General features: G+C 36.4%; 1 protein-coding gene across 1 annotated transcript in view; it reads left to right on the plus strand.

Moving 5' to 3' along the window:
• Positions 1-19267, plus strand: part of slc15a4 (solute carrier family 15 member 4) — a 78175-nt gene that overhangs the window by 49445 nt on the left and 9463 nt on the right. Inside the window, exon 8 of the mRNA XM_051117113.1 lies at positions 7000-7158. Coding sequence (XP_050973070.1) covers positions 7000-7158 — 159 coding nt within the window. The remainder of the gene's footprint in view (positions 1-6999; positions 7159-19267) is intronic.

Here is a 19267-nt window from a genome sequence, read left to right on the forward strand (position 1 = left end):
AATTATATATCGTTCTTTCCGAAAATGTTAAAGGCTAATGTTTTTTCAGAGAAAGAAAAATCGCCCACTGCCTGACTCTGCGAGGGAAAAAATGAAAGCAGAATATTTCAAGCTAAACTTCTTTTCTTGCTTGTGAATAATTCAGCTCTGAAGTTAGAAAAGGTCAAGTTTTATATTTTATTTTTCTTCTTGCGTGATATTGTGAACGGTCGTGTCATTAGGCTCTTGTTGCCATGCTCACGACATTGAGACACCTTATGGATTTTTTATTTTTTCTTTTCTTAACCCTTACGCTCTCTCTGCTACTTAACCAAAGCAAAGCAAGGCTTTTGCATTAGGGTTCATTTATTAATCAATTCAGTAAACTCAGGCCTTTATCACACTGCTCAACACTTTTTTTTTTTTTATCCGAGATGTTCATGTCTTTCTTTTTTCAGTCGAAAATCAATTTAAGGTTTTTTAGGAAAACATTCCAGGATTTTTCTGCATATAGTGTACTTCAATGGGGATCAACGGGTTGAGGGTCCAAATTGTAGTTTCAATGCAGCTTCAAAGGGCTCTACATGATCCCAGCTGAGGAATAATGGTCTTATCTAGGGAAACTATTGCTCATTTTCTAAGAAAAATACAAATGTATATACTTTTTAACCACAAATGCTCATCTTGCACTAGCTTGACCTCATGCATCACGTAATCACTTTGGAAAGGTCACATGTGGTTGGCTCTTCGTCTTTAAACTCAGGTAGGGAAGGGTGAAAAACTCCATCTCATTTTATACTGTAACTTCAAAATCATCCAACATCATTGTTTTACCTTTTTTTGTAGAGGGCATTTGACTTTCTTTGCATATTCGCTTAGTAATCACTGGGTTGGTACTTCCACCTACGTCACGCGTAACCTTTCCAACATGACTACGTACTGCGTGAAGTTGTGTAAGATGAAGATTTGTGGTTAAAAAATATATAAATTAGGGATGCAACGCTATTTTCAATATCGTGATAACGCGATAGCAAAACCATCTCAATATTATCGTGGTCACATAACGATATGAAAGAATAGGTCTTCCGGACAAAAAGTGTAGTTTTTAAAATGTATTTTGGCCTAAACTTCTTACTGTAATATAAAAGGTCTTTAAAGTTGTGTTTTGGGCCATTATGCTTTGACACAGTATCTTTTAAATGAACTAAAACTGAACGCACAATATGGCTCAATCCCTTCATCAAGTCGTTGCACATTTCAAAGTGAAGCGCACACATTGTTGAGGTTATCAGCTCGTGATCCGATGTTTTTCCCATTTCAGAATGTCTCCGTTCACGGTGAATGAATGCAGTGAACTTGTTTATTGCAGGTACTGTGAGCTTAATATGCGTTTGGGAATGCAACGTCTGTCAGTTATGCTTTATTTTTGTGGCAGGTGATTACAGCATTTTACTAGATTTGTAGTGATATGTGTTTTTGTAAGCCTGTTTTCACTGAAGCTGGATTATTCCTTCAAAATAAAAGCTATACTGCAGTTTCTGTCAAAATAAAAGCTTAAAGGGGTCATCAGATGCCCATTTTCCACAAGTTGATATGATTCTTTAGGGTCTTAATGAAAAGTCTATAATATACACCCAACACCCTTTTAACCTTGCAAAAATTAGCTCCGCAAAAATTACTGCGTTCTGGTCGAGGTTGCTTTAAATGTTAATGAGCTCTGCTCGTCCCACCCCTCTCTTCTCTCTGTGGAGTGACGAGCCTGTTTACTTTAGCCGCATTTAGCAGCGTTTAGCTGCTAAACTTGTTAACTAGCAAAAGTTATTAGGAAAGGTGATCACAACGATTCTTAAAAAAAAACCCCTTATACTCACTTCTGCTGTAAGCGAAGCTGGATCACGGATGATTCACGTAGACGGATAGACGGATATATGTAGATCGGGAGGTGCATTCCCTTCACAAACAAACGTAATCCACTTCATCTTCAGTGGCTCAGATGTCGAGAGTAAATGACGACCACTACGTTCATTATTACATCCAGCAACACAACACCTCAATCGCTCAATTGGAGATATTCTTGTCTAACTTACATCCCTGCTTCGGCATCGAAACAATAGAGGTCGGACTGTTACAACTGATCTGAGTTAAGACGCTCGTGTCAATCGACTATCATGGGAGCGGCCTCGGTCGGTGTGATGAAAAAGGGATAAAGGGGATATTATTTTTACAGATGAATTAAAAACCGCTGTATGGATTTGTATGATTATAGGGTAGATTTGTACATACACTGACAACACACATTAATGTTCAAACAACATGTAAAAGTGAATTTCCGATCACATCCGATGACCCCTTTAAAAGTGCAGTATGAATTGCTGACAGGTAGTGGTTTAAATGGGTGACATTACTTCATATTCAAAATATCTCTTTCAAGTATAGAAATTAGGAAAGAAATACTGTAATTTCCCTACTGTAGCGTAAAGCAAAAATAATATACCTATGAAATATTAATTTTCATTTATTTTGCAGTGTAATTGTTTTACAATATGACTATTACTGTCGTTGTTGTTGTTGTTATTATTATATTCTAATTTGTTTAGCTTCCTAAAACACAAGTGTGAATGTAATTTACACTGAGACAGTGCATCACAAATAAAAAGAGTGTTGAGTCCCCTTGAAAATTAAGTCAATTTGCTGACTTTTTTTCTGACTTAAAGTAGAAGTTCACTTCCAGAACAAAATTTACAGATAATTTACTCACCCCCTTGTCTTTTTTTCTTCAGTCATTAAGAAAGGTTTTTTGTTTTGTTTTTTTTGAGGAAAAAATTTCAGGATTTCTCTCCATATAGTGGACTTCTGTGGTGCCCTGGAATTTGAACTTCCAAAATGCAGTTTAAATGCAGTTTCAAAGGGCTCTAAACGATCTCATCCAAGGAAGAAGGGTCTTATCTAGCAAAACATTCTTTTTTCTTTTTTTAATTACAATATATATACTATATATACTTCTTAACCTCAAATGCTCATCGTGCGTATCTTGGCTTGTTTGAAGCTGCATTTAAACTTCATTTTGGAAGTTCAATCTCAGGAGCATCATTTATTTATGACTGAAGAAAGAAAGACATGAACATCTTGGATGACAAGGGGGTGAGTAAATTATCTGTAAATTTTTGTTCTGGAAGTGAACTTCTTGGAGGTCTTAATTTTGAACTTTCAAAGTGCATTAGATAGAATAATATAACTTTAAAATGTACACAATTTTAACTTTAAAATGTAAACATTTGTCTTTTTTAAAAATATCACAATAAATATCGTATCGTGGACGTCACGATATTATTGTGGACGTCACGCGCTATTATCATATTGTGAGATTTTGAAATCGTTCCTTACATCCTTAATATAATTGTTTTGTTTTTTTTTTCGAAAATGACTGATCATTTTAGTAGATAAGACCCTTATTCCTTGGCTGGGATCGTGTAGAGCCCTTTGAAGGCACACTGAAATTGCAATTTGGACCTTCAACACGTTGATCCCTATTGAAGTCCACTATATGGATAACAATCCTGAAATGTTTTCCTCAAAAAAGCTAAATTTCTTTTCGACTGAAGAAAGAAAGACGTGAACATCTAGGATGCCATAGGGTGAGTAAATTTTGAGGAAATGTGGTGTTTGGTACTCACTGAGGTCGATGCATGTGAAAACCTTCTTGTGAGTCATGTAAAAGGAACCTTTTAGATTGAGATTTACACATTTATGTACAGTATGTAAGAAAAAAAATGTAAATCCAACCATTTTTGAAAACCAGAGCTCATGACATTTTCTTAGTCCTCATTGATTTTGAACAGTTGCTGTTGTTTTAATAGTGTTTCTCGAGCCCTGGGCTCCTCAAGCATCTGATCATTGTCGTCTAAGGATTCAGACACGGTCTCCATGACACAAACAGCACTTAGAAAAGGTCAGCCATGCCTGCAGACAGCTATAAACACTGTAATAGAGCAGCCGAGTTCCTTCATCTCTCTCTTTGCTTCTCTTTTTCTCTCCGCCCCTCCTGCCTCCACATCTCCTAATGTGCGTTTGTTTCAGAGCAGTGTGAGCGTGGGATTGTGGGACGGGATTAGATGATCTCTTTTGCTCCGTTTGGTGGAGTACCTCCCTTTTCTCTTTAGCTGTTCTACCCTTGTGCTCTCTCTCTCTTTCTCTCTCTCTCTCTATCCATCCATCTATCTATCAGAGAAGATTCATGGCCTAACCAGGCTCAGTAAACGAGTCTGACAGTTGTGCCCACAAGCCATAATTTTAAAAATGACAAGTTTGAGGCGCCATGAAATTATCAATGTCAGCCAGCAGGCAGCCACCACTCAGGGTTAAAAAGAGATTTGATCTTTTCTTTTTCTTCTTCTGCGTCCTTTCTGCATCTTCTATTTTTTCTGAACTACTTCATCTTTTCTTTCCCCCCACTCAGCATCCTCCTCGTACTACTTTTTATCCCTCTTTTTCTTTCCCTGTCTCTTTCAGTAAATATTTAAGGATGTGTGCTGATTTTGGCAATTGAGTAGGTGTTTCTGACTCACTGTGCTGCCAGACCTTCAGCTGAGTGCTACGGATGTATGGACACACACACATACATACACATTCACCTCCAGAGATGTTATAATGATTTAATTTTTGTTTTTGTCTGATGTCTCTGAAGAGGTTTCCTTGTTTGCTTTAAAGAGATGTTAACAATGCATGGAGGTGTAGGCACTTAAAGGGCACTTATTATGCAAAATTCACTTTTACATGTTGTTTGAACATAAATGTGTGTTGGCAGTGTGTGTACACAACCACCCTACAATGATAAAAATTTGTGTATCAGAAAAAAACTGATATGGCTTTAAAACGCATGATTTCAGCACGATATACATGATAATCAAAACCAAACAGATGTTTTTGCCAGATATCTGAGATGCAAGCTAAAATAGCATAGCCCTGTTTTGGAAAAGAGGGCAGAAACAGCAGCTCATTTGCTTTTAAAGAGACATGCAACTAAAACAGCCTGTTTCTGCTTCCACTCAAAATAGCCATTTTCAAAGTGATATAATAACTGATCTGTGGGGTATTTTGAGCTGAAACTTCTCAGACACATTCTGGGGATACCTGAGATTTATAATACATCTTGTGAAAAGGGGCATAATATGTGCCCTTTTAAACTTCTAATGCACAAATCAGTTATCAGTTTATTCATTTAAATGTAAAAATGTAAATAAGTCATAAACTGACAAATACATATACACGAAACTATTTCATTTAAAAAAACGTTGAATGTTAAATGTAGAAATAAAATATATTAACTAGAAAGCATTAAAAATAAACAGATTGCTTTTATGTTTTTTTTTAGCTGTGTAAATGTTACATTTAAAAATGATTCATCGTTGTTTCATTTTAATATTGAATTTTCAGTTAAAGTCAAAAGTTTACATACACCTTGCAGAATCTGCCAAATTTTAATTATTTTACCAAAATAAGGGGGATCGTACAAAATGCATGTTATTTTAGTTTATTACTGGCCTGAATAAGATATTGCACATAAAAGTTGTTTACATATAGTCCATGAGAAAATAATACTTGAATTTATAAAAATGATCCTGTTCAAAAGTTTACATAAACTTGATTTTTAATACAGTTTTGTTGCCTGAATGATCCACAGCTGTTTTTTGATTAGTGATAGTTGTTCATGTGTCACTTGTTTGCCCTGAACAGTTAAACTGCCTGCTGTTCTTTAGAAAAATCCTTTCAGTTTCTGCAAATTCTTTGATTTTCCAGCAATTTTGTATATTTTGTTTTTCCCTTTCCAACAATGACTGTATGATTTTGAGATCAATCTTTTCACACTGAGGACAACTGAGGGACTCATATGCAATTATTACAGAACATTCAAACGCTCACTGATGCTGCAGAATGAAAAACGATGCATTAAGAGCCAGGGATGAAAACTTTTGAAAAGAATGAAGATGTGTACATTTTTCTTATTTTGTCTAAATATCATATTTTTCATTTAGTACAGCTCTTCAGAAGCTACAGAAGTTACTTACATGTTTCCCAGAAGACAAAATAAGTTAAATTTACCCTGATGTTCAAATTCAAAAAGTTTTCACCCCCAGCTCTTAATGCATAGTTTTTCCTTCGGGAGCATCAGTGCTTGTTTGAACCTTTTGTAATAGTTGCATATGAGTCGCTCAGTTGTCCTCAGTGGATCTCAAAATCATACAGTTATTGTTTAGAAGAAATAGGGGACTAATGAACAACAATCACTAAACAAAAAACACAGCTGTGGATCATTCAGTTAACAACACAGTATTAATAATTAAATTGAATAGTGTCATTTTCATTAATTCAACTATTATTTTCTTTAGTAAACTATATGTGAACATCTTTTAGGTGAAATGTCTTATTCAGGTCAGTACTAAATAAATAATAACATGCATTGTGTATGATCCCTCTTATTTTGGTAAAATAATTAACATTTTGCAGATTATACAAGGTGTATGTAAACCTTTTTGTTATTTATTTGCCAGTTTACTTTTTAAAATTAGTACGTTTATTTTTAATTTCTCCTTTTTTATTTTAAAGTGGCATTCTTGGTCCACGTTGCATATCAGGCTCTATATGCTTTCATTTAGTGCGGTGTCATGTTTATTTAAGTAACTCAACCTCCTTTCTATGCAAATGAAGCCCGTGTTAGATGACATCTTATTCACAAATGGTAAAGCTGTTTGCTTGCTGGCGGATATAACAGTATAGAAAGTTTGTGCAAATAAACAGCACTTTTATTCCAATTTATTTATAGTGAATCCCTCTTTGTCTCAAGCACATGCAGCGAACCCTGTTGCAAATGTCATTTTTAAACCATGATCTTTTCCACAAGACTGTGTTTTTGTGTTTACGTGGTGCATAGAGTCCCTTGGATGCTTTTGAGGTTCTGATTTATGCATTCAAAGCAAACTTCAGACTTTCATCATTGATTTCTGCATCTCCTTGTGCTTGTAGGTCTGGAGTTCGCCTACTCCGCAGCCCCGCGCTCCATGCAGAGCGCTATAATGGGCCTGTTCTTCTTCTTCTCCGGCATCGGCTCCTTTGTGGGATCAGGACTGCTTGCTATCGTCTCTCTCAAAATCATCGGCTGGATGTCCTCACCTAAAGACTTCGGTAAGACTTGTGTGAGAGAGAAAGAGTGTTAGAAGATACGTGAATAGCACTGCACAGCATAAGGTCTGGGATGAAACAGATGTAGCTCACCTAGTTTTTGAAAAGTGTGTCTGTTTGAATGAGTGCATGAATATAAATGCAAGTGAGTGTGTGGGTCAGAATTTGCTTGCATTGAAGGGACACCAAATGTCCCAAATGTCCCCATAATGATTGTTAAATCTAAAATTAGATGCACTGTGAGGACTTGCATACTTAATTATAACTTAATGAAAATGTAAAATGCAAAAAGGTTTGTGCGTCAGACGAGATAGAAAATATAATTAAGCTCAGTGTAAACACAATAAAAGTCCTATTCCAGCAGCCTGGCTCTCTACGAAACAACTTTGAATTCGTCATTTATAAGCCGAATGATGTTAAAATACCCTGAAAATCAATGACTTGTATGTTCCATCTTGATGAATTAAATCGATGATGAAAGATGATCCCTGATCAGCATTCTGCCTAAATGCGATTTATTGTAATTATGCCAAGAGGAAGAGAGGTCATACCTTTCAGTTCTCGGTTGTGTCAGAGATGAAGTGAAGAGGTGAGCACATGTGCTTGATGGATGATGTGTGTTTTATGTGTGTGTGCACGTACAACGGCTTGAGTGCAGTCATTTCTAACTAAGCCCGAGAGGTGATTGCCCATTTGGCCAGTATTTATGTTTGAGTGTGTATCCTGTGCAATAAAAAGTGTCATATTTCGTCGTCCTTTTTGGATGATTTATGATATGTGTAGAAAAATCAGATAGAAGAGATATTTCAGACACAGATTCATACATTGCAAGCATTGTTGCATCATGTTCTATTGTTTATTGTAAACATTTGTCTTTGCTTCCATCTTTTCAGAAAGCCATCTTTATTGTGCTTAATCAACTGCAGACAGCAGTTATTGTGATGTATACAGTGACATACACATTATTAACTGAAAATATTGCTTGAGCTGCTGTAATAGTTCAAGATTTCTCTTCATTGGACCAGTTTCCATTGTCACTTTATATCATGCATGTAGATTAAATCAAAATTGACCACTGATTTCTTAAATAAATGATCTTAGTCTTACTGTGCATCAATCGTCAATACAAGATTATTTTGTAGAAAAATTGTTGTTTTCATACACTTTCATCAAAGTGTAATAACTCCACACTACCTCCTAAAGGCAAAAAAAGAAATATCAACCAATAATATCACAGACTGTATTTCACCCCTACCCACTTTTCAAGATCCAGTCAAATCCAGATGAAGTAAATCAAGTCCTGTCCTACATTTTCTGCTGAATAGTCTGTTTCACTTATGAATGTGCCACATGTGTTGTCTGGTGAAAAGTAAACTTTTGAAGTGCCGGGAGAAAGAAAGCTGTACCTGAGTGCCAGGTCTTGTATTACGAATGCACATGCTAATTGATGGTCATGTCAGGCTTACACCAGAATCGGTTTGTAAATCTGCCGCAGTGGGGACGATGAATAGCACAAAGGAGACAGTAGATGGATGCGATTTCCATCGCAATGACAGCTCAATGGTCCAGATGTACTCCCACCCTTTCTGTGTATCTGAGGCAAATGAACAGTTTACGCACAAACTACTTCAGCACCCATTAATACTGCACACCAAGACAGGTGTGAGGCATTTCTGCTAATGGCAGTAGTGAAAGTGCATGCACTTTAAATCTGTCCCTCTTTGTGCTATTTGTTTGGCAGGCATCATTGGGATATTAGAGTGGGTCTTAATATGAATTATATGACACATTTTTTCTCCACTTTTAGTGGAGTGGACAGGAAATGAGAAGTTGGAGAAACAAAATTGACTCTGAAGGAACAGTCAGACTCAAACCTGCAATGGGCACCACGTGCTTTAATATGAATTATGTAACACATTGCTTTTTTCTTTATGCCATTTTTAGTGATAGTAGAGACTAGAAGGAGGACAGGAAATTATGAGGACAAGTGGAAGGAACTGAATCGGGATATGATACAGCCACACTTGAACCTGCAATGTCCATATGAGCACTTCAATATGATTTCTTTTTGACAAATTGCTATATTTTCTTTTACTTTTTGCCTTTTTTTAACCCCATGAGTCGATGGTCGGCCAGAGTCAGTGTTGCCAAGTTCGTGTTTTTCCTGCGGAATTGGGCTACTTTAAAAAATGTACAGATGATTTACTCACCCCCCCGTCATTCGAGATGTTCATGTCTTTCTTCAGTCGTAAAGAAATTGTTTTTTGACACAAACATTTTAGGAATTTTCTCCATATAGTAGACGTCAATGGTGGCAGCTAGTTTGAACTTCCAATGCAGTTTAAATGCAGCAATTTGTGGTTAAAAAGTGTATAAATAGTAACTTTTTTTTTAGAAAGTAACGGATCGTTTTGCTAGGTAAGACCCTTCTTCCTCTGCTGGGATCGTTTAGAGCCCTTTGAAGCTGCATTTAAACTGCATTTTGGAAGTTCAAACTCACAGTGCACCATCGAATGCCACTGTATTGAGAAAATATTTGAAATGTTTTCCTCAAAAAACATAATTTCTTTACGACTAAAGAAAGAAAGACATGAACATCTTGGATGACAAGGGGGTGAGTACATTATCTGTAAATTGTTGTTCTGGAAGTGAACTAATCCTTTAACACTGTTTACGCAGGTTGTTTCTCATGTCTGTGGGTTGAAGTGACCCCAGTAATGTTAAATTTAGCCCCAGAATGTAAACTGTACCAGGGGAACCCCGCCAAAAAACATGTATTTTACGCCCCAGAAAGTGATTTTTACTGGGGGATCCTCTTCGAAACGCAATTGGGCTAGTTTTGAGTAGCAATTGGGTGGGTTTTGTTGTGAAAACCTGGCAACCCTGGCCAGAGTCGGTCCATCATTGAGCATCTGTCAGTTGAGTTTCTGCAGTGTGTTCCACACCATTGGTGGCTTTTTGGCTGGTTGAGCATGTTGAATCAACTTTGGCCGGCTGCTGAGAGAGAACACTCTGATTGGGTGTTCAGCTTGGAGAACCAGGGCATGAAAAGAAAAAGAAAAAGGATGAAAGCAAGTAAAAATGATAAAGTCAAGGGCACACACCAGATGCTCTTTGAATTTTACGTCTTCATCTTACCTGAACATTCCAATGCGTGGATATTTTCATAACAACTAGTGGTTGACTGATATGGATTTTTTTGATGGCCGCTGTTGATATCTTCTAGAGCAGACGGCTGATGGCTGATATAAAGCCGATATATATGGTATATCTCAACATTAAAAGGGCACCTATTATGCCCCTTTTTACAAGATGTAATATTGGTCTTAGGTGTCCCCAGAACATGTCTGTGAAGTTTCAGCTCAAAATACCCCTTGGATTGTTTATTATAACATCTGGAAAATGGGATTTTTGGGGTGTGTATCACTTTAAATGCAAATGAGCTGAATATTCCCACCCCGTGTTCAGAAGAGGGTGCAGTGCATATATCCCCACCTGTGTTCAAGCTATGTACAAATCAGTCAAAGATGAAGGAGAGACTCTGGCAGAAGCAACAACCAGGACATCTCTGAATGGTTATTTGATTTTTTTTGTACTTGTAGAGTTTTCCCAGCCCGTTTGCCACAACGGATGAGCAACACATACACACAAATACTTCGATAACGTTAGCTATGCACTTTAGCAAAATAAAAAATATGGTTAAAACCTGGTTAAAGTCTGGAGTGAAATGATTTGCAGGGACAAAAACAAATTTAAGTAGATTTTGAGGTGCATTACCTTCAAAAATAAAAGTAATCCACTTCATCCTCAGTGGCTCAGATGTTGGGAGAAAATGAAGACTCTTCAGTGTTACATCCAAACACAGAACACTGGGATTGCTTACAACACATTTGTTGATGTTACAGCTGCTCAAGTGCAGAGAAAATGGAGGACAATGTACAACTGAAGACAACTTGCTGAGGGCACAAGCTGTCAGTGCAGGACTGTTAGTCAGCGGCCATGGGTGGAACCTAAACAATGTGACATCACACTGCTTTGAGAATCAAAACAGCATGGAGTGGGTGAATTTTTATCATTGTAGGGTGGTTGTATTCCAGGGCTGCCCACTCATAGTCGACCAAAACTGTATTAGTCATTTAGACGCAGATAAAAAATCTATAGGAAGTGGTGAGGTCATGGTGATGGACAAAGCGATAACGGCTGGTCTGTGTGGTAATACATCAGACAGGATGTCCAAATGCTCAGCCAATATTCATTGACCTTAAATATGGCTTATCATCTGAAGTATGTTAATAGCAGCAACTTTACACGGCTGCTTAGTCTAATGTTCACCTAGAAATATGTGTGCTATTCAAGTGTCGGTGCTAAGAGTGAAAGCTGAACAGTAGCGCGCTCACTGCATGACAAATGGAGGCACCGGTGCAGTCACTTAAAATACTCTGTCATTTTTGGTCATACAGATGAGAGTGATACATCTTTCGAATCTGTAAAGACTTTACATTTATTTGTGTGCACTCACAATGACAACAAAACATTGTGCTTTTGTAAAATAAAAAAGGCAAACAGAATGCCACATTTCACATTACATTTCTGCCGTCTCGGTCTCTGTGAACTTGAGCGCAAAACTCAGAAACTCTGTGTATACTTTCCTTACAGACATGAAAAAAATAGCTATCTATAGAGAGTGAAATGTCTACTTTCAAATGAGCCAATTTAAATGGAAATCAAATATTCTCAAGTTATGTAATCTGTATGAAACATGCATACAGGCACATCTTCTACTGCGAAAATTACGAGTCAGTGTCGCCAACTGCATCTCTTAATTGAAAACAAAGAAAGCACTAGTGTATCAATAAATTATTAAAATGTTAATGCAGCATACTTACTGTTTTTTGCAGACACATTCGTAATCATTACTTCTGCCTTTGTGCTGTGACAAGCTTTATGTGTGCGCTTGAGCGCTTATTAGGCTATGTAGGCAATTAAAGGCCCATTATTATGATTTAAATTTATTATGGTTTATTAATAAACATGCGATTAGTCAACTAATGTTTAAAATGAAGGACTACTAGTAGACCAGAAAAATCTTTAGTCGAGGGCAGCCCTATTGTGTTCACATATTTATGTCCAAAGACCATGTAAAAGTGGATTTTGCATAATAAGTGCACTTTAATAAAAATAGCCTTGTGTAGAAAATATTGTAATATTGATGCAACGCATCGTAATACATCATGATATCGAATTGTTGACATGATAATTGTACTCGAATCTTGAAACCAGTGAAGATTAACACCCCTACAGAATAGTAAGAATGCACTGCTTTGTTTATGGTATATCCACAGTCCTAGTTTCAGTATTCCTTTTCAGAATGATGAATACAAACTACTGACACGTGTGCAGAACTGTAGTCACATAGTCATTTTGGTGTGTTCAAGCCAACCAACTCAAGTCGGGTTTTGTCGCCACTAGTTCTTTGATGTCAGTTTGATGTATCATGGCCTTTAGTGATATCAGAAAGGATAGATTAGAAATGAGTAAAGTAGAAGAAATAAAATCGGGATGTTTTGTGGCTGCATGGACTTATACCTGCTGTATCCATTTTAGCAACACAGGCCTAAATATCAGTTACTGTATATGACTGATAACCTTTTTTTATCTTTTTGCCACTTACATTGATAGTAGAGGAATATGGAAGCCTGTTTCCATCACTGAATAAAAAAAGTAATTGTGAGTATACGGTACATCTGACCTTTTTTATTTTTATTATTATTTTTGTGCCAATAAGAATGAACGTAACTTTATAAAACTGAACGTAACTTTCCAAGAAACGATCAAAAATATGCCACTGCAAAAGAAGAAAAACACAATGAAAATGAAAAAATGAACTCAGTCGCACGAATTTAACATGCTCTTCAAATATGCTTCATTCTTTGTTAATGATTTTCAAAGAATCGTTTTCACGAATCATGGATTCTGAATGCGTTGCCACAGCTTTCGCTTACGCTTCGCAAATTTTCGTTTGCTGTTTTGGCACAAACCTCTCGTGGGGGCGGGCTTAACAGCGATCTACTCTGATTGGCTAGTGAGCTTTTGATGGACAGTTGCTCTCTGACCTGGAAGCACAGACGGTGACGTCAGTGGCGCGCATATTGGAAAGTTGTTGTGGTGTGCAATTATCCCTGGTATAGATTCTTTTTTACTCATGTACATGCACTTGTTCTTTTGTGTGTTTCTTTTTATTTTATTATTATTCTCTCTGTATACCCTTTTTCTGCTTCTGTTGTGAGATGTATATATTTGTATTAATATGTACATAATTGCAAAATAAATGAACGAAAAAAAAAAGTTGCGGTGTGCAATACGTCGTGCTTTGTTTATATTAAGTATTAATGTTATTAGTATTTCACCTACGGTCGTGTCTCTTAGTTTCTAAAGATGAGCTCCCAGGAGAGACACGGAGCGGCATCATCTTCCACCTCAGCTTGTCCCTCAGGGCAGCTTGAAGTAAGTTCATGTTGCTAAAGTAACCTTAATCAATAACATCGATAAAAGTTTTATTCATGTACAGTGTGCAACAGTTATTTTGCGGGTTATTGTTGTTATTCACAAGTTTGCAATGCGCTGATGTTATGTCATGTAGTTTAATTGTTTTAATTTTAGTTAGATTGCTCTTTTATACAGTTATACTTATTATATTTAAGGACGACAGCAAGGCATTAATCTTGGTGCAGATGCTGCATCTGCAGCTGTACATAACATCCTTGAAATTCTTAACCAGTCGCTCATATAAATATAAAGACCAGTTTGAACCCTGCACTACAATGACACTTCCTTAAATATAATAAGTATAACTGTATAAATAACATGACATAACATCAGCGCATTGCAAACTTGTGAATAACAACAGTAACCCGCAAAATAACTGTTGCACACTGTACATGAATAAAACTTTTATTGATGTTATTGATTAAGGTTACTTTAGCAACACGAACTTACTTCAAGCTGCCCTGAGGGACAAGCTGAGGTGGAAGATGATGCTGCTCCGTGTCTCTCCTGGGAGCTCATCTTTAGAAACTAAGAGACACGACCGCAGGTGAAATACTAATAACATTAATACTTAATATAAACAAAGCACGACGTATTGCACACCGCAACTTTTTTTTTTTTCGTTATTTTTGCACACCGCAACAACTTTCCAATATGCGCGCCACTGACGTCACCGTCTGTGCTTCCAGGTCAGAGAGCAACTGTCCATCAAAAGCTCACTAGCCAATCAGAGTAGATCGCTGTTAAGCCCGCCCCCACGAGAGGTTTGTGCCAAAACAGCAAACGAAAATTTGCGAAGCGTAAGCGAAAGCTGTGGCAACGCATTCAGAATCCATGATTCGCGAAAACGATTCTTTGAAAATCATTAACAAAGAATGAAGCATATTTGAAGAGCATGTTAAATTCGTGCGACTGAGTTCATTTTTTCATTTTCATTGTGTTTTTCTTCTTTTGCAGTGGCATATTTTTGATCGTTTCTTGGAAAGTTACGTTCAGTTTTATAAAGTTACGTTCATTCTTATTGGCACAAAAATAATCCCATATCAGGATTGCTAAATAAAATTTACAATTGTGAGTTATAATGTCAGTATTGTGAGATACAAGTCACAATTCTGGCTTTTTTCAGAATTGCGACATATAAACTCGCAATTGCGAGTTGTAAAGTCTGTCTAAATTTTGTCTTAATAACTCGCAATTCTGAGAAAAAAAAGTCACAACTGCGAGATATAAATTTCCCAGTATTTCAGTATTGCCCAGTATAGTTTGTCTCGCAATTGTCTTTATAACTTGCAATTGCAAGTTTATATCATGCAATTCTTAGAAAAAGTCAGAATTGCGAGGTTACATCATGCAATTTTGATTTCATTTCTAAAAACTGCAAGATGTAAACATGCAATTGCGATTTAATTTTTATTCAGTGAAAGAAACGGGCTTCTGTAGAGGGAGGACTAGAAGTGATGTAAAGCTTTACGGGATAAGTATATGATGTGAGCCAGTTTCAAACCTGCAAATATCTGTCATATTTTCTCTCTCTTTCTCCAAGTGAAGATGACACATGCAGACTATCACACACTTGTGAAATCTGAATAAGATGCCCAGGATGACTTTGTGTCTGAACAACAGGATGGATCGGTCTGGGTTTCATGTTGTTGTTTTTTTATTTTTGGCCAGTAACATAATGTTATTCTTTATCTCTGCTGGTTACTCCATTACTGTTCTCTCTCCGTGTTTCCTGTGGTGTTGGACTCTGCAGGAAACGAAGAGAGAGAGCGAATTATGCAGCATTGAGTAGAGAACTTTCAAAGTGTATGTACACACAGACTCTATCCAAGCCTGTGGCGTGCCTGCGGATGCATATACAGACTCCAACTTTTATGGGATCAGACGCCCAGGTATTAATCACTAGCTGCAGGGCCTGATTACCCAGCATTCAGCTCTGTAACACACTCTCTAGCACTTATTTTCACAAATTTGAGCGTCCTCCCAGTATACCGTTTAGTAGATCAAACCTACCTCTCAGGTTGCATGCGAGGGCGAGTTCGACACACACAAATCCTACAGCGCTTGATGGTAGTCTTTGTAACACTGGAGGCAATCGGCCCACAGGGCTATCAGCTATTGCTCAGATCACCTATCGTTCTGATCACCAGAGAGCTTCCATGGTTCCCATAGGCTAGCAGGTGTATATCTGCAACTTGTCGTACATCCATGCTAATCCTGTGTTGCTTTTGGCATGCCAAAGGCAAAGGACAGACAATCTCTACTTGTTTTTATGAATGTAGTTTTGTCTTTTTCCTTTTTGGGGATATTTTTAGTGTTTGTACTTTACATGTCATGCTGACATAGTTCTAGCTGTTAGACAGGTTGCGTGACAAAACCCTCTCTGAGACTTTTTTTTTTTTTTTTTAATTCATGCATTTTTCATGAGTCACAACTTGTACTGTTTTATTTGAGTATCTTCATGAGTACTGTGTTTTTAAATGTTAGGTTAAAATAACTTTTAAGAACATGTCTAAGGACCACTGCATTCTTTCCAGTTCTGTTGTTATCCTTCTTGTGTCTTACGTAAATTTCCCCAAAGAATCCTAATCTGATTGTTCCCAAAAAGGAAAATTTTGTCATCATTTATTCACCCTCAAGTTGTTCTAAACCAGTATGAGTTTTCTTCTTCTGCTGAACACAAAAGAAGATATTTTGAAGAATGTTGATCTCCACTGACTTCCATATAGGGGGAAAAATACTATTAATGTCAGTACCAGCAACTGTTTGGTTGCCAACATTCAAAATGTCTTGGAACAACCTGGATGTGAGCAAATGATGAAAAAGTTTTATTTTTAAATAAAATGTATTTAAAAGAAGACTTTTCTGCTCATCAAGGCTGCATTTATTTGATTAAAAATATAGGTGGAAAATGGTAACTTTGTGAAATATTATTGCCGACATACAGCACCGTTGCACTGCGGGCTTCCCGAGTTCGAATCCCGGCTCGAGGACTTTTCCCGATCCCGCCCCCTTCTCTCTTCCTGTCAGCTATGATCTGTCCTATCATAATAAAGGCAAAATGGCCAAAAATAAATCATCACTTCCTGTCAGCTATGATCTTTTCCACCTAGATGTGAAAATACTAAATATTATATCAAATTATGATGCTATGATTATGATGTGTATATATAACCTATATACATACAAGGAATAAATACTTGAAATATATTTGATTTAGTTAACAGAAAAAATAAAGGGAAAAAGTGTGACACATAACATAGCCTATAAATGTTGAGTTTCAGTTCACTTTGTGACAGCAAGGAAACTCAAATGGAAGAAAGCCATTAACAAGTCCAACTGGATTGCATCGACTGTGGGGATGAAGATGACAGCTCCCATGATTCCACACTCAATCAAGGCATCATCAAACTACGCCTTTGTTTCTTTGTTTGTTGTAAATATGCGCCCTCTAGCGGTAAAAATTACATACTGTGCCTTTAAGACTGATGAATCAACTAGTCATTCATGTAACCCACTATTTTGAAAATAGTCTAGTTCTGTACATCCCTATGCCCTGTTCAGACCAGACTAGCTTTCCTGGACATCAGAAAGATTTGTTTCACAGATGTACTTTGTAATTATTATCATGTTTTTTTTTCTCACAAAACTCCAGAGCAAATTTCAGTTTTTCGGCAAACAGAATAGTCTTCTGAGAGATCTAATCCCATCCGAATAGAAAGGTCTGTGATATGTGCTGATATTCTTTTATCACAGTTCTTCTTCTCATGAGTTTTGGACTAACTTGAACTACCATTTGTGCAATAATCTTTCTGAATCTGTCAATACGGACAACATCTGACAAAAAAGAGGTCATATAAAATTAATTAAAAAGGGGCAAATCACAGAAACTTCTAAGATTGACTATTTTAATATTAATATTAAAATATTAATATGTAATATTAATATATTATCTGCACATTCACATATTTTAATGTACTACTATAAATTTGTGTGAAGTTAAAAGATTGAAAGCACACCTTCTGTAACTCGTACAGCTAGAAAACAAACACTCCTATCTGTGTAATAAACAAGAAGTCAGTCCCGTCCGAATTGATACAAAATCACAGACTTGTAACTAAAAAAATCATTTAGAAAGCTAGTCTCATCCACATACGGCTCCAGTGATGAGCTTCAAGCACACAATGACAACAGAAGTGCTATCGAGTGTGATTTTGCTCCATGTGAAGAGAAGAGCTACTGTTGGGCAAGAAGTTGTGTGTTGTAGATGTGCCTTTTGCAACAAACTTCAGACGAACCTTTTTCTCTATTTCCCAGAAGTTTTATTACTTTTTCTCCAACATATGATGTAGGCTTTGATAAATATTTTCAGAGACATTTTCCCCTCATCCTTTATTTTATCTGCGGGACTGCAGGTGTCACCAGGCACGGCTATGCCTCACGGTATTGGTAAAATGAATTCTTTCAAATCTCTTGTCTGGACTCCCAGGGAGCTCCTCCGTTTTTCTTTTTTCCCCACAAGGTGAAACTTGACATGAGAGTCTGTCTGATCTTAGGTCAGCTTAAAAACATGCAAAGAACCTTAGGGCCCGCAGACATGACCCTCTCTTCCTGGTCTAGAATCTGTATCTGCCACTTACAGAAATGTCAATGTTTTAATCAAGGCCAAGAGTCTCAGGGAAAGAGAGGGTGTTTTCGCTGAATATGACAAAGGGAAAGAAAGGTGTCTTTCAAAAGAGTGCGGACAAAAGAATATAAGTGAGAACAAGGAGATAATAGTGAAACATGTTTGTGTCAGCTTTATTCTGTACCTTGCCTCAAGTCATTTAGAAAGGCCTTATGGATATATAAATTTAAGTCCAAAAGTTTGGTATTGAGGTACTTGAAAGAAGTCTCTTTTGCTCATCAAGGCTGCATTTATTCATAACTCTTTTGTAGTTTAATATATTTTTATATAATTTTATATAATTAATATATTTAGTACTTTTTTGTAGTATATTTATTATTTTGATACTCAGTACTTCTGTAAATATACACTACCGTTCAAAAGTTTGGGGTCAGTACATTTTTATTGTTTCCTTTTTTTTTTTTTTTTTTTAGAAATTAATACTTTTATTCACCAAGGATGTATTAAGTTAATAATTAAAAGTTTATTAAAAGTTAATAATAAATAATTTACATTGTTATAAAATATTTATATTTTGAATAAACACTGTACTTTTTAAACTTGTTATTCATGAAAGAATCCTGAAAAAAAAAAAAAAAAATCACAGGTTCCAAAAAATATTTGGCAGCACAACTGTTGATATTATCCAACATTGATCATTCTAATAATAAATCCGCATATTAGAATGATTTCTGAAGGATCATGTGACACTTAAGACTGGAGTAACAGCTGATAAAAATTCAGCTTTTCATCACAGGAATAAATTCTATTTTAAAGTATGTTAAAATAAAAAAACATTATTTTATATTGTAAAAACATTTTGCAATATTACTGTTTTTTTTTCTATATTTTTAATCAAATAAATGCAGCCTTGATGAGCATAAGAGACTTCTTTAAAGA

The sequence above is a fragment of the Labeo rohita genome, chromosome 8 (genome assembly GCF_022985175.1).
Source record: "Labeo rohita strain BAU-BD-2019 chromosome 8, IGBB_LRoh.1.0, whole genome shotgun sequence".
Taxonomy (NCBI): Eukaryota; Metazoa; Chordata; class Actinopteri; order Cypriniformes; family Cyprinidae; genus Labeo; species Labeo rohita.